At 45.8% G+C, this 25,544-nt stretch overlaps 1 protein-coding gene across 3 annotated transcripts in view; it reads left to right on the forward strand.

Annotated features, from left to right (window-relative positions):
* The window catches only part of LOC108934407 (diacylglycerol kinase eta-like), a 52,296-nt gene that overhangs the window by 19,902 nt on the left and 6,850 nt on the right, over positions 1–25,544 (forward strand). For 2 of the 3 annotated variants that reach the window (XM_029251177.1, XM_029251178.1), the window contains exons 3-23: positions 12,164–12,274; positions 12,428–12,508; positions 12,620–12,724; positions 12,907–13,030; positions 13,157–13,263; positions 14,352–14,477; positions 15,238–15,340; positions 15,641–15,800; positions 15,949–16,057; positions 16,204–16,343; positions 16,772–16,856; positions 17,000–17,091; positions 18,931–19,030; positions 19,226–19,451; positions 23,133–23,222; positions 23,389–23,473; positions 23,739–23,846; positions 24,166–24,262; positions 24,445–24,552; positions 24,647–24,760; positions 25,278–25,412. In XM_029251177.1, the coding sequence (XP_029107010.1) occupies positions 12,164–12,274; positions 12,428–12,508; positions 12,620–12,724; positions 12,907–13,030; positions 13,157–13,263; positions 14,352–14,477; positions 15,238–15,340; positions 15,641–15,800; positions 15,949–16,057; positions 16,204–16,343; positions 16,772–16,856; positions 17,000–17,091; positions 18,931–19,030; positions 19,226–19,451; positions 23,133–23,222; positions 23,389–23,473; positions 23,739–23,846; positions 24,166–24,262; positions 24,445–24,552; positions 24,647–24,760; positions 25,278–25,412 (2,406 nt within the window). Of the gene's footprint in view, positions 1–12,163; positions 12,275–12,409; positions 12,509–12,619; positions 12,725–12,906; positions 13,031–13,156; positions 13,264–14,351; positions 14,478–15,237; positions 15,341–15,640; positions 15,801–15,948; positions 16,058–16,203; positions 16,344–16,771; positions 16,857–16,999; positions 17,092–18,930; positions 19,031–19,225; positions 19,452–23,132; positions 23,223–23,388; positions 23,474–23,738; positions 23,847–24,165; positions 24,263–24,444; positions 24,553–24,646; positions 24,761–25,277; positions 25,413–25,544 lie in introns of those variants that run through there. The other variant, XM_018752175.2, reaches the window with a different exon arrangement.

The raw sequence follows: 25,544 nt of genomic DNA on the forward strand, positions 1-25,544 counted from the left end.
CCTTCCCCCTCCAGCCTTACGCCCTGTGTTTCTGGATTAGCCTTTGGCTCTCTGCGACCCTGCTTGGAATAGACGTGTGTGTGTGTGGTGGAGGGGCCTTTTATTCAATCTGTGCTGCCATTTTACCTATTTCTGTAAAAACACCAAACAATATCATAAATTCAGGCTAAGCACCTTGCTCAGAGGTACTACAACAGAGCTCATTTTGTGACTGGAACCAGTGTCAGGTTGTGTACCCTCATCCTAAACCACTGTGCTGCCTGCTTCCTGTACTTTATAAAGAGGTAACGCATGGCATGGTGGGTCTGTTCTTATAGCTATAGTTATACTGTCAGGAGACTGAACGTACCTTAGCCAACTCCTATTCAGACTGAATTCTCATAACTCAGATCCCAAGTGTACTGATTCCAGACTTTTGTTTTCCCTAAAGAGCTCAAAAAAATTCTTTGTTCAGAAGGTTGTTACAGAAGATTTTTGCCTTTCTTCCCACGGCGCACTTTTCAAGTGATGCCCTTTCCCTTCTTGCTCTTGTTTCCATAAACATGTTGAATGCTGGACTAACGTTTTCCTTCTGCTTTTGCACTAAAACATTTTATGTTTCTTGCTTGTAGTAAGGGGGGCATGGTGGCGCAGTGGGTTGGACCAGGTCCTCCTCTCCAGTGGGTCTGGGGTTCGAGTCCCGCTTGAGGTGCCTTGTGACAGACTGGCGTCTCGTCCTGGGTGTGTCCCATCCCCCTCTGGCCTTACGCCCTGTATTGCTGGGTGGGTTCCGGTTCCCTGCAACCCCGTATAGGACAAGCGGTTCAGAAGGTGTGTGTGTGCGTGCTTGTAGTAATATTTTTCTCTAAGCAGCTTTTGTTAAATAGACGTTCCTCTATTATGTATATTACCTATATTACATCAGCCTGATAAATGAGGATAAATAGGTAAAAAAAAAAAAGAGAGCGGTTAGTTAATAGGTAATGAAATTTACATTTCAATCCAGAAATACAAGTAAGATGTGGTTTTACATTTACCTGACTCATTTTTGCAAAGCAACTTACAGTGTTAGGCTACTTACGCATATTTATACTTTTTTTTACACTATTTACAATTAATTTACACTAATTACACTTACATAGATAGAGCTGAACAACTTTTTTACTGGAACAATTTAAGGTAAGTGCATTACTCGGGTGTACTACTGCTGGAGGTAGGAATTGAACCTGTGAACTCTGGGTCCAAAAGCAGCAGCTCTAACCACTGCATTTTGTTTTTTGGGGCAACCAGTTGTCTTGCTGTTGTAAATTATATCAAATGTGTTGGCAGGAAGGAGATATGAGGGTTTGGTCGCCTGTTGTGATGGTGCTGAGGGGTGGAGATTCTGAAGAGGAGGTTGCCTAGACACCATGTGACTGGTGGCTCTATCAGACTGAGGCAGGAAGTCGTGACTCCCTTAACTCTCAGGTGCTGTCTTACTAGAAAGAGGACAGTAATTAATTTTTAATTTCTAATTACTTTTCTTTATCTGGCCAAAGTTCATCCCCCCTCCTCATAGTGGTTTCTTTGGCCGAGAGGACATTGACGCACGCAGACTTGTTGCACCTGGCGAGTAAGTGTGACCCCAGCTACGGAAAACAGCCAAGCCTATATAAGAGGGTAGTTTGCAGACTGTGTGGCATGATGTCATTCAAGGGCTGCTGCAGGGATGACTCCCTGCATTTCCATGTCAGTCATCTGCTGTTGCCATGCAGCACACAGGTCTCTTTGTGTCAGACCTGACAGTTTCTTGAAGGCCCAGTTTTCTCACCAGCTCCTGGGTAGCCCTGTGGGCTTTGAAAGAGTCTGCCAGTTTACCAATGCTCTGACTGTACCCTAAACATAGCCAAAATACTGTGAAACCGGACTGGTGTACCAAATTGCTCAGTTTACCAGTCCAGTCTGCACTGTTTAAAATACATTTTCAATAGCTGCACATAGCTTCCCCCTGGCTCCAGCATTATTTTCAATGTAGTAGATCAACTTACATGCACACATGCACACACACGCACACATGCACACACACACACACACACACACACGTACGGATGTGTACGTGTGTGTGTGTGTGTGTGTGTGTGTGTGTGTGTGTGGATCAACTTGCATAGAATGCTTAGCATACACAGATCTTTGTCTTTCCTCACAGTTAATCTCACCATCTATCTCCATTTCTCTGTCCCCTAGGTTCTAATTTGCTATTTCATGTGCTAGATTATGAAATAATTGGCAGATTTATACTGTATGTGGAAATTATTCTGTGGTAACACTATATTTCCATGTTGCAGAAAGGAACAGTACAATTAAGAGTGAAATCTCTTGTGCATAAATCTAGAGGAAAATTAGTAATTCTGCATAAAGCACTGTTGTGATGTATATGAAAACTTTTTTTTTAACCACCACTGATCTGAGAAATTTCTTTGCTGCTCTCATCTCTGATTTTTTGGTTTGTCTCTTTCTATTTATAAATTGTTTCTATCTCAAAGGAAGTGGGTTATTTTGGTGTGAAGTCCACCCACGGTATTCAGAACAGGTTTGAATCATAATAAAGAAAAAAGTTTCCATAATTATGTTCTCCTGGGACTTTGAAGTGGAGTTTTCACTGCTCTTTGACAGCTGAGCTATGAGTAGCTCAATCTGGATCATTTCACTGGCCCACACACAGCTAGAAAGTGAAGAAATGACAAGACAGTCTTTGTATCCATGCATGACCTTGTGCGTCATAGACTTGCCTTTAAATCTACATTGCTGTCGATGTGCAAAGTGCATAATTTTGCGGTATTGCTCCATTTTTATTATCCAAGTCAAAACGGAAGGCCAGATTTCAGCCATGTAGGTGAAATATGTGTAAGTGTAAATACTGAGTGGTTCAGGTGTGTGTCTGTTGAAGTCTTGACATGTATGACTGTGTATGTTCTTGTGTTCAGCATCTCTTGTCTGTAAGCAGCCAGGAGGTCACTGTGGTAGTTTGCTTATTTCCATGGCACTAATGTTGCTGCTTCTCAACAAACCGAGAAACACACACACACGCACACATTTTCTGAACCGCTTGTCCTATACGGGGTCGAGGGGAACCGGAGCCTACCCAGCAACTCAGGGCGTAAGGGGAGGGGACACACCCAGGACGGGACGCTAGTCCACCGCAAGGCACCCCAAGCGGGACTCGAACCACAGACCCACCAGAGAGGAGGACCCGGTCCAACCCACTGCACCACCGCGCCCCCCGGCAACCGAGAAACAAAGATATCTTATTGCTTGCTGTTTTTACGTCTGTTTATTTTGTCCCACAATAAACAGTGGCAAATTAAAATATTGTATATGTATCATGTGGGAGTCTGCTCATGCAGCCAGCACTTGGTACAGCTCAGCCTGTTCATGGATGTCCTGTGATGTTACCAAGTGCTTCCTGTAAGAAATGGTCGAACCTGATACATAGTTCTGTTAGCGCACTCGTGTTGAGCTGCATACAGGGCTGGGTTTCTAGCATCCAAAAATAAGAAAGACCGCAATCACAGAAGCGAGGAGACATTGAGTTTACTATGAGGATCTGAGTGAGTGACAGATGCAGATGACTGCAGCACTCATTGTACACAGCTTTCTGTATATGCTGCCATCTTGTGGTAGCAAGTAGCACTGAGACAACTGAAAAGAATTATCCTGATGTTGAGATTTCCTCCACCTTTCGGAGGTCCAAACTCCAAACAAAGGTAACATGCAGGGCCTTTATCACTGTCTTTCACTATGAAATTCAGATCAGCCAGCTGGGTTCCTAGCATTGCCTTTTCTCTAACTCAGATACACGGTAGCGACAGTGATGAAAGTTGCTGCATATCTCTTATCCCAAGTGGACAGGTACTGTAGCTGCACTCTTCAACATGGCTCACCCTGCCCACAATGGGTAAATGATTTGGTCCAACCATTTGTCATGGTCTACTTTTCATGGTGTCCCACTGGCTTTGGGGAGTGTGTAATATGTGGTCTACAGCCACGTCTTTGGGTCCCGTGAGCTTGTCAGGCTGCACTGGCTGAGGAAGTCATCGCTACCAGGAGTCTGTGTGGATCAGGAGTGAACTTGGCTGCCAGTATGGAAAAACTGTGTACACAGGAGTCAGTGAGCAGTCCGTGTGTCATGGCACTGGTAGCTAAAAGGGCAGACAGACTGAGGAGACTACCCAGGTCTCATTTCTGATTATTATTTTGATATTAATGACTTTCTGTCTGTCTGTCTGTCTCCCTCATTCTGATTTGTAATGTAAAAACCACAGCCAGTTTTTGTTAAGATTACAAGTTACAAGTGTGTTTTACTGAATTTATGTGGTTGAATTGTCTAAAGTGAGAAAATTTCTCGAGTAATGAAAACCCTATCAGACAAGTCTCCTGAAATGGATGAGATTTATTTCTTGAGTCTCAGAATCAAACCTGTATTCAGTGGAACATAGTGTGCAGTGACAAATGGGTTGTTCTCATACCCATTTATCAGCTGTCTTGGAACTGAACACAGCCATGTGGCTTTGCAATCCCCAGCCCCTTGTACCTGAACATTTCACACTTCCACAGAGGCAGAACGACAGCTAGCTGCACCTCCTGGCTTAATGCTGATGCATGCCAAGGGATGTGCTATTGCAGACGTCATTAGACAGCCCAGGTTTGAAATCCTCTGAAACCTTTCCAGCTTTTTCCATTCTTATTAAGCAGCTCTCAACTTTTGTACAAATAGATGTCCAGATTGTAACAGCTAGGCAAATAATTGCATCACTCAAGGACTTAAGTGCTTGGGAAGCTTGAAAATATGCACACAGTCCTCAGAACCCAAAGTTTTTCAACTCCAGTCTTTTCCTGTATAAGCTATGTGTTTCTTTGCCTCCCCTTGGGTATTTATTTACTTAACTGATATTTTTCTCCAAAGTGACTAACAATGTTAAGCTACTTACAATTATTTACCCATTTACACAGCTGGGCAATTTTTACTGGAGCAATTTAGGGTAGGTACCTTCTTCAGGGGTACTATAGCTGGACATGACACTTGAGTCTGCAACCTTTGGGTCCCAAGGCAGCAGCTCTAACCACTACACTATCAGCTGCCCGTTACCATTTGGGTAGTAATTACCACAAAGAGAAACTGCTGAGTTGCCTAAGGAGGATTTGAATGTTTTTTTTGATGTGAATCATACAGTATAGGTGGGAACTATTTTTGACAGATTGCTGTAGATTCTTCAAGTTGAGAAACTTGACGAAGACCCCAGGTTGTCTGTTACACCTGGGAAGCCGTGGCACATTGCATTGCATAGTATTATTTTTGTGACTTGCTGCTGTACTGTGGATGTTTCTGAGGTCTGTTGGGTACATTACTGACAAGCAAGCTGCGATTAAGGAGTACACTGCCTCACTGATGTGGTGAACCCCTGGTGAATTCTTCTTGTCACCACACTAGTGCATTGCCAAGTTCTGTCTGCCCATGGGGTTGTCTGTCTCACTATTAGGAGAGAGTGATTTTCCTCTACTTAAACCAGGAGGGATTGAGAGCTCTCCAAGTGTAAAAGTGGTTTTTGTTTTATTGCCTTCTTCTTCTGCCATAGAATTCCCTACAGGATTTGTCTGTTTTCTGCCTAGAAAGGTGTTTGCAGACAGGATAGTTCAGCTGGACTTTGCACAAGCATAAGCAAACTGGTAGCAGGTTGGCTGTTCATAGATTTTGGTTATGTCTGACATATATTCAGTTATGTGGGGGGCGCAGTGGCGCAGTGGGTTGGACCGGGTCCTGCTCTCCAGTGGGTCTGGGGTTCGAGTCCCGCTTGGGGTGCCTTGCGATGGACTGGCGTCCCGTCCTGGGTGTGTCCCCTCCCCCTCTGGCCTTATGCCCTGTGTTGCTGGGTAGGCTCCGGCTCCCTGCGACCCTGCATGGGACAAGCGGTTCAGAAAAAAATATATATATTCAGTTACATTTACATTTATTAATCTAGCAGACACTTTTCTCCAAAGCAACATACATCTTGTATTTTGACAAGAAGGTTTCTGGTTTTTACTCTTAAAGGTCATGTGACCATAAAGAATTAAGTTTTCCCACCCAGTGCCAATGAGCAGGAAGCTTCTTGTATGTCTCTTTACAGTACTGTGTTCGATACAAACCTCTGTCTTGTATGTGTGAGTGACTGTGCATTATGCCATTGGTGATTGACAGGATCTGAAAATGCATGTTGTTCCTTCCATCCTAGCATCACACAAAATTGCAGTAGTGCTGCTGTCAATGAAGCTGACATACAGCAAAGTGCGTAAGTATCCAGACAAATACTCATGTTCTCAGGAAGGGCCCTGGAGCAGAGTTCTTGAAAAAGGTACATAACCTGCAATATCACTGTAAGAGATGAAGCGGGAGACAAGAGGTGCAGTGCTCGTCAGTGAGGGGTTTTATTTAGTGCGGGGAGAAGGAAGGGGGTGGAAAAGGGGGGCCAGGGAACAGGTAGGATGGGGTTTAGTGCAGGTCGGGGGGGCAGGGAGCCTCGGGTTGGTCCGGACACCGGCGTCGTCTTCGGGTTCGGGTGCGTCTCCGTCTCCGTCTCTCTGGATTCACTTTCCTCCTCTGTCTTTTCCCCCTACTGCCGGGCACCGGGGAAGAAGTAGGGAAGGTAATCAGCCCCAGCTGTGGCTGTTTTGCCCCTGTCTCCGCCCCCTTCCCAGGCCACCTCAGTGTGCTACAATCACTTTGAAATATAAAGCTTTATAAGTCCCGCCAAAATATTTATCTGTAAACTGAGTTGGTGGCACAGTGTGTAGAGCTAGTGCTTCACAGTTTCTTGGCTGTGGCTTCAGTTGTGGCTTGAAATTTTATCTGAATGTGTGTGTGGAGTTTGCATGTTCTCGCCTTATTTGTGTGGGTTTCCTCCAGGTGCTCCCATGTCTTCCTGCAGTCTAAAGGTAGTTGTTCCTGGGGATTTGGTGACTCTAAATTGCCTGTGTGTGTGTGTGTGTGTGTGTGTGTGTGTGTGTGTGTGTGTGTGTGTGTGTTTCGTCTAGTGGGTACCCTGCCTAAAGCACTATACTTCAGAGATAGACTTCAGACGACTACAGTTGGGGCCCCAGACAAGTGCTTATTGGTAATGGATGGATGAATGTGAATTAAATAGTATAGTGCTGTTCCCTGACTGCTCTGTTTCCATATATCTCGTCCTAGACATCAGGTGCAACATTTTGGATTGAATATATTGGGATTCCTTGCGACGGACTGGCGTCCCGTCCTGGGTGTGTCCCCTCCCCCTCCGGCCTTACGCCTTGAGTTGCCGGGTAGGCTCCGGTTCCCCGTGACCCCGTATGGGACAAGTGGTTCTGAAGATGTGTGTGCGTGTGTGTGTGTGTATATTGGGATTTGTAATTTGTCCCAATCCTATCCCAAATTCACCCTAAATGATGCGTAATATCATAAGGAAAAATTTGTGTAACACATTAAAACATAATGAAAAATATTAATGACAAGATTGCTTAGTTTTTATTGAATCTTGTCCGCAAAGCTTTTTTGAATTGCTAGCATTTTTGTAGCAAACAGGTATGTATGTGGAGTCACACATCTCTGGCTATGTTTTTTTTTCTCCTAAGGTAATGCACAAATTGTATTTTCTGTGAGATGTACATCGCTTTGGAGAAAAGCATCTGCTAAATGAATAAATGAAAATGTAAATGTAAATTTTTAAATTTAATGATTTCACAAAACAAACACTGTGATGGTGTTTGTGGACTGGCTTGATGAAGACTATGTCAGATTTAAATAAGTAGAAACTTCAAACACAGTGGTGCAAAACAGAGCACACAAAGACGTGAGAACACAGTGGAGATCAGAGAATGCCAAAATGCAACAGAGAACATGAGTATGTAGTGCTCTTAACATGCAGTACATTTCAGTCTCTCTTAGAGTTGTCTGGTACAATTTTCAAATATGACCTCAGTTCATATTCCCAAGGTATTCAACTTGATTTTTTTCTTTTGATGTACAATGATTATTAACAATTATTTAGCTGACACCTTTGTCTAAGGTGTCTTACAATATTAGATACACTACACTGAACTCCCTACAGTGATTTGCCAGTCTATACACTACAGCAAAGTAGCACACATACGTTCACACTATGGATTGTTTAGAGTCTCCAATTCACCTGAAACTCATGTTTTACCCATGACTCACTTCCTGTTCTCAGAGCTGACTCAAGGGGCATGTGTCTTCTCTCCAGCTCTGCTAGAATGCGTCAGTCTGTAACAGGCGCACACCCACTGCGGGGAGAACAGTGAGGAGATGTGGGTGAGAGACATACAGAAATGCCAGTTCAAGCTGCAGCAAAAATGGTCCACAACCCCCTCTCAATCACTACAGCTTTCCTTCAGACAGCTTAAGACAGAAGAATCAAATTTGCGGTTCCCCTGAGAATAAAATAAACCAAGCAACTGCCGAGAAAGCCCACAACTTAACAAGGGAACAGTTCAGCATCCTCAGGTCCTGGACAATGCTTTATCGCTGTCCACTTCTTGGCCAGGAAAGCACTTGCAGCAGCGTTAACATACACCATACTGCTTCCACTTCCACTTTCTGGCAAGTTCTGCTGAAAAGGTGGTTGTGTTTAAGGTTTTTATTTCTGGTGCATTAAAGGTCCTCTCCATCAAAGCAGTTGTGAATTAGGTCAGCATTGTGGTGCTGGCCTTGGGATATGTCTTTCCTGTACAGATGGTCCCTGACTTACAACGGGGTTATGTTCTGATAAACCCATCGTAAGTCTAAAATATTCATCCATCTTCTGTCCCGCTTGTCCTAAAAGGGTCGCGGTGGCAGCAAGGAGAGCAGAGAGGCCCAGCCGCCCCTGTCCCCCGCAACTTCCTCCAGCTCAACCTGGGGAATCCCCAGCCGTTCCCAGGCCAACTGTGAAATATAATCCCTCCAGCGGGTCCTGGGCCGACCTCGGGGCCTCGTCCCAGTTGGCCGTGCCCGGTATACCTCCAAAGGGAGGCGCCCAGGGGGCATCCTTATCAGATGCCCGAACCACCTCAACTGGCTCCTCTCAATGTGAAGGAGTAGCGGCTCTACTCTGAGCTCCTTCCGGATGTCCGAACTCCTCACCCTGTCATGGAGAGTGAGTCCCAGCACTCTGCGGGGAAAACTCATTTCGGCCGCTTGTATCCGCGATCTTATTCTTTCGGTCATCACCCAGAGTTGATGAGCCTAGGTGAGGATAGGGACATAGATCGACTGGTAAATGCCCCTTCGATGATCTGTGAGAGGGTAAAAAGCTGGTCCGCTGTTCCACGGCCAAGGTGGAATCCGCATTGTTCCTCTTCAATCTGAGGTTCAACTATCGGCCGGAGCCTCCTCTCCAGCACCCTGGCATAGACTTTCCCAGGGAGGCTGACAAGTGTGATGCCCCGATAGTTAGCACACACTCTCCAGTCCCCTTTCTTAAAGATAGGGACCAGCGCCCCCAGTTTTCCAATCCAAGGGCACTGTCCCCGAGGTCCATGCAACATTTCAGAGGCGTGTCAACCATGACAGCCCTGCAACATCCAGGGCCTTAAGCATTTCTGGGTGGATCTCATCCACCCCCAGTGCTTTGCCACTGTGGAGCTTACCAACTACCTCAGTGACTTCCATCAGGGAAATGGACTCTGACAGCCCGAAAGCCTCTGGCCCTGACTCCTGTAAGGGAGGCATATCACTCGGGTTTAAGAGTTCTTCAAAGTGCTCCTTCCACCTCCCGACAATGTCCTCATCAGAGGTCAGAGTTTCTCCACTCCTGCTAAATACAGCCTGAGCGAAACTCCTCCGACCCCTTCTGAGCTGCCGGATGGTTCTCCAGAACCTCTTTGAAGCCGACCGATAGTTGTTTTCCATGGCCTCTCCAAACTCCTCCCATGCCCGGGATTTTGCTTCTGCAACCGCAGCCACTGCTGCCTTTTCCGCCTGCTGGTACCTGTCTCCTGAGTCAGGAGTCCCCAGAGCCAACCAGGCCCTAAAGACCTCCTCCTTCAGCTTGATGGCTTCCCTCACCACCGGTGTCCACCAGCGGGTTCTCGGGTTGCCACCCTGGCTGGCACCAACAAGCTTTTGGCCACAGCTGTGCCTGGCTGCTTCCACAATGGAGGTTTTGAACAGGGTCCATTCAGACCCCATGTCCCGGAGGAGGTGTCCCTGTTCAAGACAAGGTCCTCTGACAGTCGTTCCCAGCACACTCTCACTAAACGTCTGGGCCTACCAGGTCTGTCCATCAGTTTTCCCCACCATCTGATCCAACTCACCACCAGATGGTGATCAGTTGACAGCTCAGCACCTCTCTTCACCCGAGTGTCCAGAACATGTGGCCTCAAGTCAGAAGAAACGACTACAAAGTCGATCATTGACCTTTGGCCCAAGGAGCTCTGGTACCAAGTACACTTATGAGCATCCTTGTGTTCGAACATGGTGTTTTATGGACAAACTATGACTAGCACAGAAGTCCAATAACGTTTCACCATTCGGGTTTAGATCGGACAAGCCGTTCTTCCCAATCACTCCCCTCCAGGTTTCCCAGTCATTGCCAACGTGAGCGTTGAAGTCCCCCAGCAGGACTATGGAGTCTGTAGGTGGGGCCCTGTCCAGAACCCCTCCCACCTTCTCCAAGAAGGCCGAATACTTTGAACTGCTGTTTGGTGCGTAAGCACACACAACAGTCAAAGTTTTCCTCTCTGCAACCCTAAGTCGCATTGAGGCAACCCTCTCGTCCACCGGGGCAAACTCCAACTGTATGGCAGCCAGTCGGGGGCTTGTGAGTATCCCCACACCCTCCCGGCGCCTCTCACCTCGTTCCACTCCTGAGTAGGATAGGGACCACCCCTTATCGAAGAGTTTGGTTCCAGAGCCAACACTGTGAATGGAGGTGAGCCCAACTATATCTAATTGGTATTTCTCAACCTCCCGCTCCAGTTCCGGCTCCTTCCCCTGAAATGAGGTGACATTCCACGTACCAAGAGCCAGTTTTCGTCGCGAGGGGCCGTGATGCCATGCGCCACCCCGCCCCATCCCGCCACCAGGTATTCATAGCACCGGACCCCCACGCTGGACCTTGCAGGTGGTGGGCCCACATGGCCCCCCCACGATGCCTTTTCGGGCTGAGGCCGGCCGGGCTACGTGGGCTGCCCGGCCACCAGGCGCTCGCCTAGGAACACTACCCCCAGGCCTGGCTCCAGGGGTAGGTCCTGATGACCCTGTTCCAGGCAGGGTAAACGTTCTCTTGTTTACTTTTTTCATGGAGGTTTTTGGATCGTGTTAGTCAGGATCTTCAGTTCAGACCTGTTCACCTTGGGAGACCCTACCAGGAGCATAATGCTCCCGACGACATAGCTCTGGAGATCCCTAGATCACACAAGCCCTTCCGCCACACCAAGGCCCCGATCCAGGAAGGGGTCGAAAATATTGTAAATCGAAAATGCATTTAATGCACCTAAACTACCGAACATCATAGCCTAGCATATGTGCGATGGCCATTACGGGCTTGCTGGGCAATTATCTTGAGTTTCTTCTCAAAAGTAATTGCCTTCCTCCTCTTCTTCTCACCAGTAGCAGGAGACACAGATGGGCGTTTTGTAGACATGATGGATGCACAAAACACGATTGGCACAAAACACGTTTGGCCTGTGCCTGCTCTTGGGTGGGTCTGGGGTTCAAGTCCTGCTTGGGGTGCCTTGCGACAGACTGGTGTCCTGTCCTGGGTGTGTCCCCTCCCCCTCTAGCCCTGCACCCTGTGTTGCCGGGTTAGGCTCTGGCTCGCTTGGGACAAGCAGTTTCACTCAATGTGTGTGAATTAACTGATAGATGTTCATGCAAAATAGTAATTATTTTCTTTTTCTTCACGTATAAAAATGAGCTTATGGGAACTTACGGAAACGCTTGTATAAGACCCTTCTCCAACTTGTTCTCTGTACTGCTGCAGAACTGGCAAACTTGTTTTGTCAGTGATAACTTCGTGTTAGCTGAAGTCCCTCTAATACAAGTTACTCTCATTTTTCAGTGAAGCAGCTCCCACCAAGGATATCTGTATCTAAACACTACAGATGTCAAAAAATGATAGAGATGAAAACAAACATACATATAGGTGAATATATGTAGTTAACAGTTTTCTCATGTGTTCTGTTTTTTTTGTAGAAAAGTGTGAAGGAGGGACACCTGCTCAAACAATCCAGCTCGTTCCAGCGATGGAAGAGGAGATACTTCAAGCTCCGCGGTCGCACTTTGTACTATGCCAAAGACTCCAAGGTAATGGAAATCCTCCAAATAATGCAAATATTTTACTTTTTGTTTCATTAAGGGTGTTTCTAGAATGTAATTTTACAATAACTTTTTCTTATATTTACTCTTTCTGAGCTTTTTTGTGGCAGCTGGTGATAAATATTGTTTCTTGTCTTTTAGTCACTGATATTCGATGAAGTTGACCTGTCAGACGCCAGTGTTGCCGAGACCAGCACCAAGAACATCAACAACAGCTTCACGGTAATGGCGTTTTCACACCGAGAGCACCAAACCAGCCTTTGTGTGTGCATCTGTGTGCACATGTGATGTGTCAGATTTCACATGGTCTCTCTCACTCTTCCTCCCTCTCAGGTCATAACTCCTTTCAGGAAGCTGATGCTATGTGCTGAGAGTCGGAAAGAGATGGAAGAGTGGATTGGGGCCTTGAAATCTGTTCAGAAATGGGAGAGTTATGAGGTGAGGGGTCAGTCACTAACATTTACATTTATTCATTTAGCAGACGCTTTTCTCCAAAGCGACATGCATCTCATAGAAGATACAATGTGTGCATTACATCTCTCTGCTGTTCATCTGCATAGGGCTGTGACAGTGGCTGCCCCCTTCATGTGACTGACAGTTTTTCTCTCAACATGCCACAGTTCAACGTGGAGCATTTCTCTGGGATGCACAACTGGTACGCGTGCTCCCATGCTCGGCCCACCTTCTGCAACGTGTGCCGTGAAGCCCTGCCCGGGGTTACGTCCCATGGCCTGTCTTGCGAAGGTATGTTAATGGATGTGGCTAAACATAATTCAGTATTATCAGTAGTCAGAAGCCCTATTCTTTTCACTACCTTTCCTGTAGTGCTGTTTATTAAAATGTCATCAAGGTGTTCATCTGCACTCCTAGTGTGCAAGTTCAAGGCCCACAAGCGCTGTGCCGTGAGGTCCTCCAACAACTGTAAGTGGACCACACTGGCATCCATTGGCACCGACATCATAGAGGATGAGGAGGGGGTAAGTTACGTCTCACTAGAAGTAGATCTCAGCAGTGATTTGCATCTTCTGCAGTCCCTATTTTAATGTTCAAACAAACTGTAACTCTGAAGTACAGTCAGTGCAGATATTGATGTCACTCATTACACCCTGTGGGGCTGAACCTTCCCGATCTCTCTTCATCCATTACAGGGCATTTTCAGAGAAAAAGCTGGTTGTGCTATAGCATCTCCTTACTCACAGAGGATAGAGAGAGTACATTTGAGTCTCTGTGTGCCTAAAGACATAGTGATTAGCTTATGACTGGACATTCACTGTTCATAGTAAAACACCAAAGATCAGGACCAGTGAGCCAGTGGTAAAATCATGAAGCCATTGCCTTTAGATGTTGCAAGACTGATGCAGCGTTTTATTCCCTCTGCTGCCTTTCTGTTTGAAACATCTCAACTACTGGTCTTACAGAATGCATTCCTCTTAGGTTACCGTTCACTATTCCATGAAATATGATGAAAGGTGTCTATTTTGCATGAGAGGGAAACCGGACTACAGGCTTTATAGAAACACTTGACAAAACAAGATCTAGTTCATATCAGGACCACAGGGACCAGATGCACCCACTTGCTTGGATGTAGACAAACATTGCATTACAAGGCCTTATTCACTGGGGGTGTGGTGGCACAATGGGTTTGGTCAGTGCCCGCTACATAACAGGTGTGAGATTCGGGCCCTGCATGGGGTGCCTTCTGATGGACTGGTATCCCAGCCAGGATGTGTCCCCTCCCCCTTCGACCTTGTGTCCTGTGTTGCCGGGTAGGCTCCGGCTCTCCGCAGTCCTGCTTGGGACAAGCAGTTGTAGATGTTGGTTGGTCTTATTAATTTTAGAAGTGCTTCTTTCTGAGGAGAAATTAATATACACTGCTCAAAAAAATTAAAGGAACACTTTGAAAACACATCAGATCTCAATGGGGAAAAAAATCATGCTGGATATCTGTCTAGATTGATTTCTATAGTACAATGAGCTGGTTTCCTGTCATGCAGACAGAATCTTACAGCACATGTCCATACAACCAGTGTGTACCTAGCACAGATGAGCTATCTGCATTTTGCAGGTGTTCATGCCACACCAGTGGCTGGAGGGAAACCTGCCCGTGAGCGCCAAGTGCATGGTGTGTGACCGCAACTGTGGCAGTGTGCGGCGGCTGCAGGACTGGCGCTGCCTCTGGTGCAAGGCCATTGTGAGTTTTCTGTCCAGCAACTTCAACATGTCTCTGTGTCCCTTTGTTCTATGTCTCAGATTCTTTCCCTCTTTTCCTTGTCAGTGCTGTATGTTTAGCCATTCTAGTGAATTTCAGTGGAAATCTCAAGGCATGTGTTTTCAGTGGTGATAAGATCGTATAGCTGTTGTTTGACGTGCTCCTTTCATTTGTCATAAATCTCATCTGACTGAACACAGAACCCAGTGGCAACACTTTTCTTGTCAGTGTGTTGGCTATTGTTCAGCTCCCTTCAGATAGCAGGTCTGTTCCTTTGGATGTGAATATATGCACCTGCATATGTCCTTATCAGCTCCGTATTTTTCACATTGAAAAGCACATTATTTTGCTTCTTAGTGCAGATGCCTTAGGAAATGGCAGAAACATGAAGAAAACTGATATACTTCACATTAAACCTCAGAGGCAGGACATCAGCGCTGCATGTCCTAAACAGCAGCCTCCAGATTCTGTAAGGCTTACATTAATAAGGTTTATTGCAGCGACATAAGATGTTGCATAAAGTGTGAGAGAAAGAGAGCTGTCAGGGAAGGGGTTCAGGTAGTAAGTCTGGTATTATATGTTATTGACCACATAATTAAGGAAATAATTTTATTTTTTATTTTAATTTCTAAATCTCTTGCATAAAACTTAACATTGTCTGTTATCATACCTGTTCTATATAGCAATTTTTCAAACCTGTGATGGTCTCATGCTCACTGTGTGTGTATTTATATGTATCCAGGTCCACAGCAGCTGCAGGGAGCACCTGGGAAAGCGTTGTCCTCTTGGCCAGTTTCGAGTCTCCATCCTCCCTCCAATTGCGCTCAACAGCATTGACTCTGATGGTAACAGCATCTTCAGCAGCTACCACTGTTTATTACTGAACATCTGCACTGAGTTTGGAATAGTAATTTCTCTTCATATATGTCATTTTTATTTATCTATTTTTTTTGTTCTGTTTTCTGATCATCAATAGAAACTTTAGGCTTCTTAATGAGGATTTTTTATCATAATTAGTTTGTCTCTTTACCCTTTTTGAAAAAACTGCCACAGCAAGATATTGCACCATTTCTTAACATCTTTCCTGTTTTGCCATTTTTAGTATATGTTTTTTTTTCTGTGTTCTGCTTGGCCTTCTCCCTCAGGGTTCTGGAAGGCCACCAGCCCATCCTGTTCGAGCCCACTGCTTGTCCTGGTGAACTCAAAAAGTGGAGACAACCAGGGTGTGAAGTTCCTGCGCAGGTTCAAACAGCTGCTCAACCCAGCACAGGTGTTTGACATGATGATAGGTGGCCCACAGCTGGGGTGAGCATATGGAGGAGATAGGAGGAACCAGTCTCTCTCAATCTCTTTTTGTCCAGTTACCTCCCATTTCTTATTCTGCAATGAATGTAAATTTGAAAGAGGCAAAAGGAATTATTAACGTTGAACACCTTGAAATGCCTTCCTGTAGTCTCCGTCTCTTTCGGAAATTTGAGACTTTCCGCATCCTGGTGTGTGGTGGGGACGGCAGTGTGGGCTGGGTTCTGTCTGAGTTGGACAAGCTGGGGCTGCACAAGCAGGTGAGCGACATGAGGTGGGGAGGGCAATAGGCCAAACTGACACGTCGAAACTGGTCTTAATACTTCAGTGGGATGACACTGCTATCTGTCAGTACTCCATGTGTTAAGCAGCATCGTGTGTGTGTGTGTGTGCATTTGCATCACAGTGCCAATTAGGAGTTCTACCTTTGGGTACTGGAAATGATTTGGCACGGGTGCTGGGCTGGGGTGGCCTATGTGACGATGACACTCAGATCCTGCAGATCCTGGAGAAGCTAGAGAGAGCCACCACTAAGATGTTAGACAGGTAAACACATCTGTCATGGAAATAAAGTTTTTTGTGACACCTGGGAAACGAGGGGAGGGGCTCAGCTGGAACCAGATGACGTTAACACATTGATCCTGGCTGTTTAGATGTGACGCCAACTGAAATGGTAACGTGACTGCCTTTTCATCTGTAGTTTCATTAGTTTTATAACAAGTTTCCTTGTGAGTAATGTGGCTGGTTCATTTAGTTTGCATAAGCTCTTTTACAGGGTTACTCACCTTAGATATATTTGTCTAGCACTTACCTGTCTATTCTTAGATTGGTATTACATAAGTTCTTCTGATTTATACATGTTTTCTCACTAGCACTTGTTCTGTCCTCTTTTCTTGCAACAGATTGGTAAATTTAAAATAAATGAATGCCATTCAAAAGGAATAGGTAGTTAGCCTTTGTTTGCATGTTCTTAGGTGGAGTGTTCTGACTTATGAGGTTCCCAACAAACAGTCCCCTCCAGCTGTGAAGGAAGAAGAGGTTGTAGATTCTCCTCTCCAGGTAGAGTACCATCTGAACCATATCACAACAGACTCTCAAAAGATAAAGAGAATCACTGAAACTAACAACATTAAAAATAATCCATGTTCCAAAAGTGCTATGAGGTAAACCACTGTGTTCTGGCTTCTGTTTGCATTATCTAGGTGCAGATGTCAGCATATGCTGACTCTGTGGCCTCTCACCTCACAAAAATTCTGGACTCGGACAGGCACAGTGATGTTATCTCATCTGCAAAGTGAGCAAACATTCTCATTAACTAGCATGCAGTTTTTTCTGTTAAGTTCCTTAAGAGCTATTAGTCTCAGACTTTCACAGGAAGTTTACAGGTTTTGGGTCTTGAGTGTTTTTTGTACCATTATACTATTATTAAAAATTTTAAAACCAGAGCTTTTGAACCAGGATCTCAAGAGTAGCATAATATTGATGAATGAGATGGTAGTGAGTTTATGTTTACAGTGCATTTAGAAGGTATTCAGACCCCTTTACTTTTTTCACATTTTTTATGTCTCAGTCTTATGCTAAATCGATTCCATTAATTTTTTCCCTCATTAATCTACACTTAGGACCCCATAATGATAAAGTTAAAACAGGATTTTAGAAATTTTTGCAAATTTATAAAAAAATAAAGAACTGAAATATCACATTGACATAAGTAAACAGACCCTTTTCTGTGACATTTGAAATTTACCTCAGGTGCATTCCATTTCTATTGATCTTTGAGATGTTTCTACACCTTGTTCGGAGTCCACCTGCGGTAAATTCGGTTGATTGGACATGATTTGGAAAGGCACACACTGTCTATATAAGGCCCTACAGTTAACAGTGTGTATCAGAGCAAAAGCCAAGCCATGAGGTCAAAGGAATTGCCCTCAGAGCTTAGAGACAGGATTGTGTTGAGCCACAGACTTGGAGAAGGCTACAAAAAATTTCTGCAGCATTGAAGGTTCTCAAGAGTACAGTGGCCTCCATAATTCTTAAATGTGAGATATTTGGAACAGCCACAGCTCTTTCCTGAGCTGGTTGCCCAGCAAAACTGAGCATTTTGGGGAAAAGGGCCTTTGTAAGAGAATGGACTAAGAACCTGATGGTCACTCTGGCTGAGCTCCAGAGATTCTATGTGGAGATGGGAGAAACTTCCATGAGGGCAGCCAACACTGCAACAGTTCACTGATCTAGGCTTTACGGCAAAGTGGCCAGACAGACACCTCTCCTCAGTAGAAGACACATGAAAGGCTGTTCAGAGTTTGCAAAAAAGCAACTAAAGGACTCTTAGACTGTGAGAAACAAGATTCTTGGGACTGATGAAACCAAAACTGAACTGTCTGGCCTCAATTCTAAGCATCATGTCTGGAGGACTCATCATCTGTGCAATAATATCCGAATGGTGAATTGTTATGGTGGCAGCATCATGCTGTGGAGGTCTTTTCAGTGGCAGGGACTGAGAGTTAAGGGAAAACTTAATGGAGCAAAGTATGGAGATATCCTTGATGAAAACCTGCTCCATAGGCTGCTGGGCTGAAGGTTCAGAGCCCCAGACTCGAACCCAATAAAACATCTCTGGAAAGACCTGAAAATAATTGTCCACTGACAGTCTCCTTCCAATCTGACAGAGCTTGAGAGGATCGGCAGAGAAGAATGGCAGAAAATTACCAAATAAGGTGTGCAAAGCTTGTTACGTAATACCCAAGAAGACTCAAGGCTGTAATCGCTGCGAAAAGTGCTTCAAAAAAGTACTGAGTAAATGGTGTGAATATTTATGTCAATGTGACATTTCAGTTTTTTAAATTTTTTATAAATTTGCAAAAATTTCTAATATCCCCCATCCAGCCTTACGCCCTGAGTTGCCGGATTAGGCTCCGGTTCCCTGCGACCCCGTATGGGACAAGCGGTTCAGAAAGTGTGTGTGTTTTCGCTTTGTCGTCATGGGATATTGAGTGTGGATTAATGAGGAGGGAAAAATTAATTTAAACGAGTTTAGTATAAGGCTGCAACATAAAAAAGTGAAAAAAAGCAAAGAGACTTGAACACTTTCTGAATGCACTGTATGTGAGCAGTTGAAACTGTCCACCTGCAGGTTCCTTTCTGGGACGGTCAATGACTTTGTATCAGAGGTTGGCAAAGCGTACGAGAGAGTGGCAGAGAATCAGGAGGAGGCAGATGCTATGGCCAAGAAGGTAATTCATGTGTTGCTTACTGAACTATGCAACAGCTGTTGATACAGCAGCTAAAGAACTGGATGAAAGGGTTACTGGTTTTGATTGTACAAGGGAAAAACTATTTTACATTCATGCAAACAAACAACCTGAATTGTGTTAAAACAAACTGTTGTTAATATACAGTTTGTATCTTTGCACCTTCTTGTTGTGCAGTGTGCCATGCTGAATGAGAAGCTCGATTCCTTGGTGAAGGCTCTTAGCGAGGAGGCAGGCGCCAAGCCAGCTGCCACTGGAAGACAGTCACAACACCACAGACGTGAGAACATCCAGTCTGGTGCTCCATGCGTTCCACTGGGTTTCAGATCCAAAGAACAGCTCATGTTGAGGGCTAACAGTCTGAAGAAAGCCTTACGACAGATCATTGAGCAGGCTGAGAAAGGTATGATCATCCGTGCCCTACTGCTTCACACAGAATGGAACATTTTGCCCTAGCCATCACAATTTGGGTTTAACTTTCTTTGTTTGTTCTCCTGTGCCATTCTAATCTTGATTTTAATTCACTGTCAAATACATTTATTTTTATCCTGTTCTATTAGAAGGTAGAGAATGCACGAGTAATGTGTTTGCTTTAAATTTCTTCATTATCTTTATATTAGATTCCAGCTTCATAATCACCGCATAATTGTGAAATATGCAGTGTGACTATTAATGCTGCTGGTATCAAGAAGTACAAACAAATTTACCACATTAAAATGCAAACATGTTGGTTAAGACATCAGTCTCACTATATAGGTAAGTTGACTTTCCCCTGCACGGCATGTAAAATTCTTGGAGGGACTCATTTCATTTGGCAGACACTTTTCTCCAAAGCGACGTACATATCAGCAAAAATACAATTTCTGCATTACATTAAGAGAAAGAGACATAGTTGCAGACATGTGATTCTGAAGTAAACCTAGTTTGTCACCTTTATATCTGACTTCCTGGATCAGGGCCTTGTCGTGGCGGAAGGGCCTGCGTGATCTAGGGATCTCCAGAGCTATGTCGTCGGGAGCATTATGCTCCTGGTAGGGTCTCCCAAGGTGAACAGGTCTGAACTGAAGATCCTGACTAACACGATCCAAAAACCTCCATGAAAAAAGTAAACAAGAGAACGTTTACCCTGCCTGGAACAGGGTCATCAGGACCTACCCCTGGAGCCAGGCCTGGGGGTAGTGTTCCTAGGCGAGCGCCTGGTGGCCGGGCAGCCCACGTAGCCCGGCCGGCCTCAGCCCGAAAAGGCATCGTGGGGGGGCCATGTGGGCCCACCACCTGCAAGGTCCAGCGTGGGGGTCCGGTGCTATGAATACCTGGTGGCGGGATGGGGCGGGGTGGCGCATGATATCACGGCCCCTCGCGACGAAAACTGGCTCTTGGTACGTGGAATGTCACCTCATTTCAGGGGAAGGAGCCGGAACTGGAGCGGGAGGTTGAGAAATACCAATTAGATATAGTTGGGCTCACCTCCATTCACAGTGTTGGCTCTGGAACCAAACTCTTCGATAAGGGGTGGTCCCTATCCTACTCAGGAGTGGAACGAGGTGAGAGGCGCCGGGAGGGTGTGGGGATACTCACAAGCCCCCGACTGGCTGCCATACAGTTGGAGTTTGCCCCGGTGGACGAGAGGGTTGCCTCAATGCGACTTAGGGTTGCAGAGAGGAAAACTTTGACTGTTGTGTGTGCTTACGCACCAAACAGCAGTTCAAAGTATTCGGCCTTCTTGGAGAAGGTGGGAGGGGTTCTGGACAGGGCCCCACCTACAGACTCCATAGTCCTGCTGGGGGACTTCAACGCTCACGTTGGCAATGACTGGGAAACCTGGAGGGGAGTGATTGGGAAGAACGGCTTGTCCGATCTAAACCCGAATGGTGAAACGTTATTGGACTTCTGTGCTAGTCATAGTTTGTCCATAAAACACCATGTTCGAACACAAGGATGCTCATAAGTGTACTTGGTACCAGAGCTCCTTGGGCCAAAGGTCAATGATCGACTTTGTAGTCGTTTCTTCTGACTTGAGGCCACATGTTCTGGACACTCGGGTGAAGAGAGGTGCTGAGCTGTCAACTGATCACCATCTGGTGGTGAGTTGGATCAGATGGTGGGGAAAACTGATGGACAGACCTGGTAGGCCCAGACGTTTAGTGAGAGTGTGCTGGGAACGACTGTCAGAGGACCTTGTCTTGAACAGGGACACCTCCTCCGGGACATGGGGTCTGAATGGACCCTGTTCAAAACCTCCATTGTGGAAGCAGCCAGGCACAGCTGTGGCCAAAAGCTTGTTGGTGCCAGCCAGGGTGGCAACCCGAGAACCCGCTGGTGGACACCGGTGGTGAGGGAAGCCATCAAGCTGAAGGAGGAGGTCTTTAGGGCCTGGTTGGCTCTGGGGACTCCTGACTCAGGAGACAGGTACCAGCAGGCGGAAAAGGCAGCAGTGGCTGCGGTTGCAGAAGCAAAATCCCGGGCATGGGAGGAGTTTGGAGAGGCCATGGAAAACAACTATCGGTCGGCTTCAAAGAGGTTCTGGAGAACCATCCGGCAGCTCAGAAGGGGTCGGAGGAGTTTCGCTCAGGCTGTATTTAGCAGGAGTGGAGAAACTCTGACCTCTGATGAGGACATTGTCGGGAGGTGGAAGGAGCACTTTGAAGAACTCTTAAACCCGAGTGATATGCCTCCCTTACAGGAGTCAGGGCCAGAGGCTTTCGGGCTGTCAGAGTCCATTTCCCTGATGGAAGTCACTGAGGTAGTTGGTAAGCTCCACAGTGGCAAAGCACTGGGGGTGGATGAGATCCACCCAGAAATGCTTAAGGCCCTGGATGTTGCAGGGCTGTCATGGTTGACACGCCTCTGAAATGTTGCATGGACCTCGGGGACAGTGCCCTTGGATTGGAAAACTGGGGGCGCTGGTCCCTATCTTTAAGAAAGGGGACTGGAGAGTGTGTGCTAACTATCGGGGCATCACACTTGTCAGCCTCCCTGGGAAAGTCTATGCCAGGGTGCTGGAGAGGAGGCTCCGGCCGATAGTTGAACCTCAGATTGAAGAGGAACAATGCGGATTCCACCTTGGCCGTGGAACAGCGGACCAGCTTTTTACCCTCTCACAGATCATCGAAGGGGCATTTACCAGTCGATCTATGTCCCTATCCTCACCTAGGCTCATCAACTCTGGGTGATGACCGAAAGAATAAGATCGCGGATACAAGCGGCCGAAATGAGTTTTCCCCGCAGAGTGCTGGGACTCACTCTCCATGACAGGGTGAGGAGTTCGGACATCCGGAAGGAGCTCAGAGTAGAGCCGCTACTCCTTCACATTGAGAGGAGCCAGTTGAGGTGGTTCGGGCATCTGATAAGGATGCCCCCTGGGCGCCTCCCTTTGGAGGTATACCGGGCACGGCCAACTGGGACGAGGCCCCGAGGTCGGCCCAGGACCCGCTGGAGGGATTATATTTCACAGTTGGCCTGGGAACGGCTGGGGATTCCCCAGGTTGAGCTGGAGGAAGTTGCGGGGGACAGGGGCGGCTGGGCCTCTCTGCTCTCCCTGCTGCTACCGTGACCCTTTTAGGACAAGCAGGACAGAAGATGGATGGATGGATGGATGGATATTTGACTAGACGTAGTTCTTCATTTTCAAGGCTGAGTTACTCCTGATGTCTTGTCATGCAGCGCACGCACCTTTGCGGTCATCCATGGCTTTTGGTTCATTAGTTTTCGTTTTGCATGAGCACGATTTTTGAAGAGCTTGCCTTTGTTGTTTCATTTGCCCTTAACTTTTGCAGTTGCAACTGTGAAAAAATCTTACAAACATGAGGGCTTTGTATTCCTCTTATACAGAATCTGTGGTGAAACAGTTGAATGTCTCAAAGAATTTTTTTTGTGTGAATGAGCTCAACATTTTTATGACCTTTCCACAATATGGTTCACGATTCAGTAATCAAGGGGAAAAAAACAACCGTGATTGCAGAATTAAATGCCATGCTCACACAGCAAAAGAACGGCACATTTTCTTTGTTATATCTAACTGTATTCAGTTCTGTAACCCCACACTTACGCTTTTCCCCCGTGATTGTGCTTCTCTGTTTGGCAGTGGTCGATGAACAAAACAGACATACCCAGATGTACCGAATGTCTTCTTCGTCCTTGATGAAGAAGGAGAACAATGAGGAGGCACCTACACGTGAGTGATAAGGTGTCCCTCAATAGTACACACTATATTGCATAAATTGCACAGCACATCAAACAATATCAAATGCTGTAAGATGACAGGCAGCTAGAATAACAGTGTGATCCCCTCACTTTTGTGATGCTTGTAATTCCACTGTTGTCCTTCCCCCAACACCCAGGGCATGGTCTGAAAAGCTCCACCTCATCAGTAATTTTTGAGAAATCAGAGAGCATTGGTTCAGTGGTCTTCCTTGAAGATTCTGTGTAAGTTGATTAAACATTCGCCACACTGCATTCACCACTAGAACGACCATCACTGCTTCTGTTGATTTCGGGAACCTTTTTAATCAAAATACCAGTATTATTTAAATGTCACAGAAGTCATGGGTCTCATCAGTAAAGGGCACTGAATTGTAAAATAAAAGCAGCACAAAGCTGAGTTGTGTTGTTTCAGAGATGGCATAGTAGATTCTCCTTATATTTTCCTGGCAAGTTCTGTTGTTCACAGCTGTTTTTTCTCTTGTTGCAGAACATGCACTGAAAAATGTGTAATGAACAATTACTTTGGTATTGGCCTGGATGCTAAAATCTCCCTTGAGTTCAACAACAAGAGAGATGAGCACCCAAAAAAATGCAGGTAATCTCTGTCTGAAGGCAGTGTTGTTACTTTTTCACCCTACAACTGCGGCATGTTGTTTGTGCAAACCTACATGACAGTTTTATTTCAGTTGGCTTTATAATGAAATACAATTTTACTACATTATTGTCACTGCTGCATGACTAAAAAGACATTTGAAAAGGCTTTCGCATTTGTCACTTTTACCCTATAGATTTTCCTCTTTGTATGGCAACTTTCACTAGGTGGGGAATTGCTGGTAATTAATTCTGCACCCCAACATTTTTTATTTTAGCTTTACAAGTAAATAATAAAGCCAGCACATCTCCTCATTTAACAGTAGCCGCACAAAGAACATGATGTGGTACGGAGTACTGGGGACCAAGGAGCTGGTGCAGAAGACCTATAAGAATCTTGAACAGCGGGTGCAGCTGGAGGTACAGAAGCCACCTTATGCAAACCTCACGTGCAGCTTTTGCGGCAAGGTCTACAAAGAAACCATTTAGTGTAACTTCACAAAAAAGAAGAATCATGAAGTATAGTGTAACACTAAACAGTTTGAGCTGGTATGGAAATAACATGCATTATGGGCATGTGTGTCACTCTTGTGTTTCTGCAGTGTGATGGTGTGTCCATGTGCCTGCCTAGCCTCCAAGGGTTGGCTGTGCTCAACATCCCCAGCTATGCTGGGGGCATCAACTTCTGGGGGGGTACCAAGGAGGACAGTGTTAGTCTGCTGTTCTTTTCTACTACTGATACATGTGGCTGGACTGGGCAATATGGCAACTTTTTCTTTATATTACCATTTGTTGTTTTTGTAGAACTTTGGTGCACCATCTTTTGATGACAGGAAGCTTGAGGTGGTGGCAGTGTTTGGAAGCATGCAGATGGCAATGTCTCGTGTCATCAACCTGCAACACCACCGCATTGCACAGGTTTGGACAGCATACCTCTGCTGCACTGCCTAGACAGGGACACCACATACAGAGTGTGCTGTAATGATGACGTATCATGGTGGAGACTAAGGGGTTGCTCCGCCCCCTCGATGCTCGCTCCCGGGCGCGCAGGCTGATATACTTGGCCGTGTACACCTTTTGTGCCTCGCACGTTTTGGAGATTACTTTAATGTTGTTTATTTTATTGTAAGGACAGCTGTGTGAAATATGTCATCCATAGTTGCCCACAAGATATTAAAAAGAAGAGCTTCCTTTTGTCCGTGTCCATCTGGATTTATATAATTTTACGCCTTTCTGGAATCCACGTGAGGATCTGGGCTAACTCATTAGCTTAGCCGGATCGTTACAGTGCACAAGACACACAAATACAAAGAAGTGTTCATGGTACACACAAAATTTCAAAACACCAAACAGCTACTAAACTGATACTAACAGGATGTCCTGCTCAACTTAAGCTCCAAGTGTAATTTTAATCTTACTTTCTATATTTAATCAGTGCCGCCAGGTGAAAATCACCATTCTCGGAGAGGAGGGCGTCCCTGTTCAGGTGGATGGAGAGGCCTGGATCCAGCCCCCTGGTGTTGTGCAGATTGCCCACAAGAACCGAGCCCAGATGCTCACCAGAGATCGGGTATGTGTGGAACCACAAGAACTTCCAAGGTCAAGGAGGAAAGGGAAGGTCATAGGAAAACAATGAGGTTAATATATTAAATGTAACTTGCTACTTTGGTCTTTGGGGGGGCATGGTGGTGCAGCGGGTTTG

This window comes from Scleropages formosus, chromosome 4 (genome assembly GCF_900964775.1).
Source record: "Scleropages formosus chromosome 4, fSclFor1.1, whole genome shotgun sequence".
Lineage (NCBI taxonomy): Eukaryota > Metazoa > Chordata > Actinopteri > Osteoglossiformes > Osteoglossidae > Scleropages > Scleropages formosus.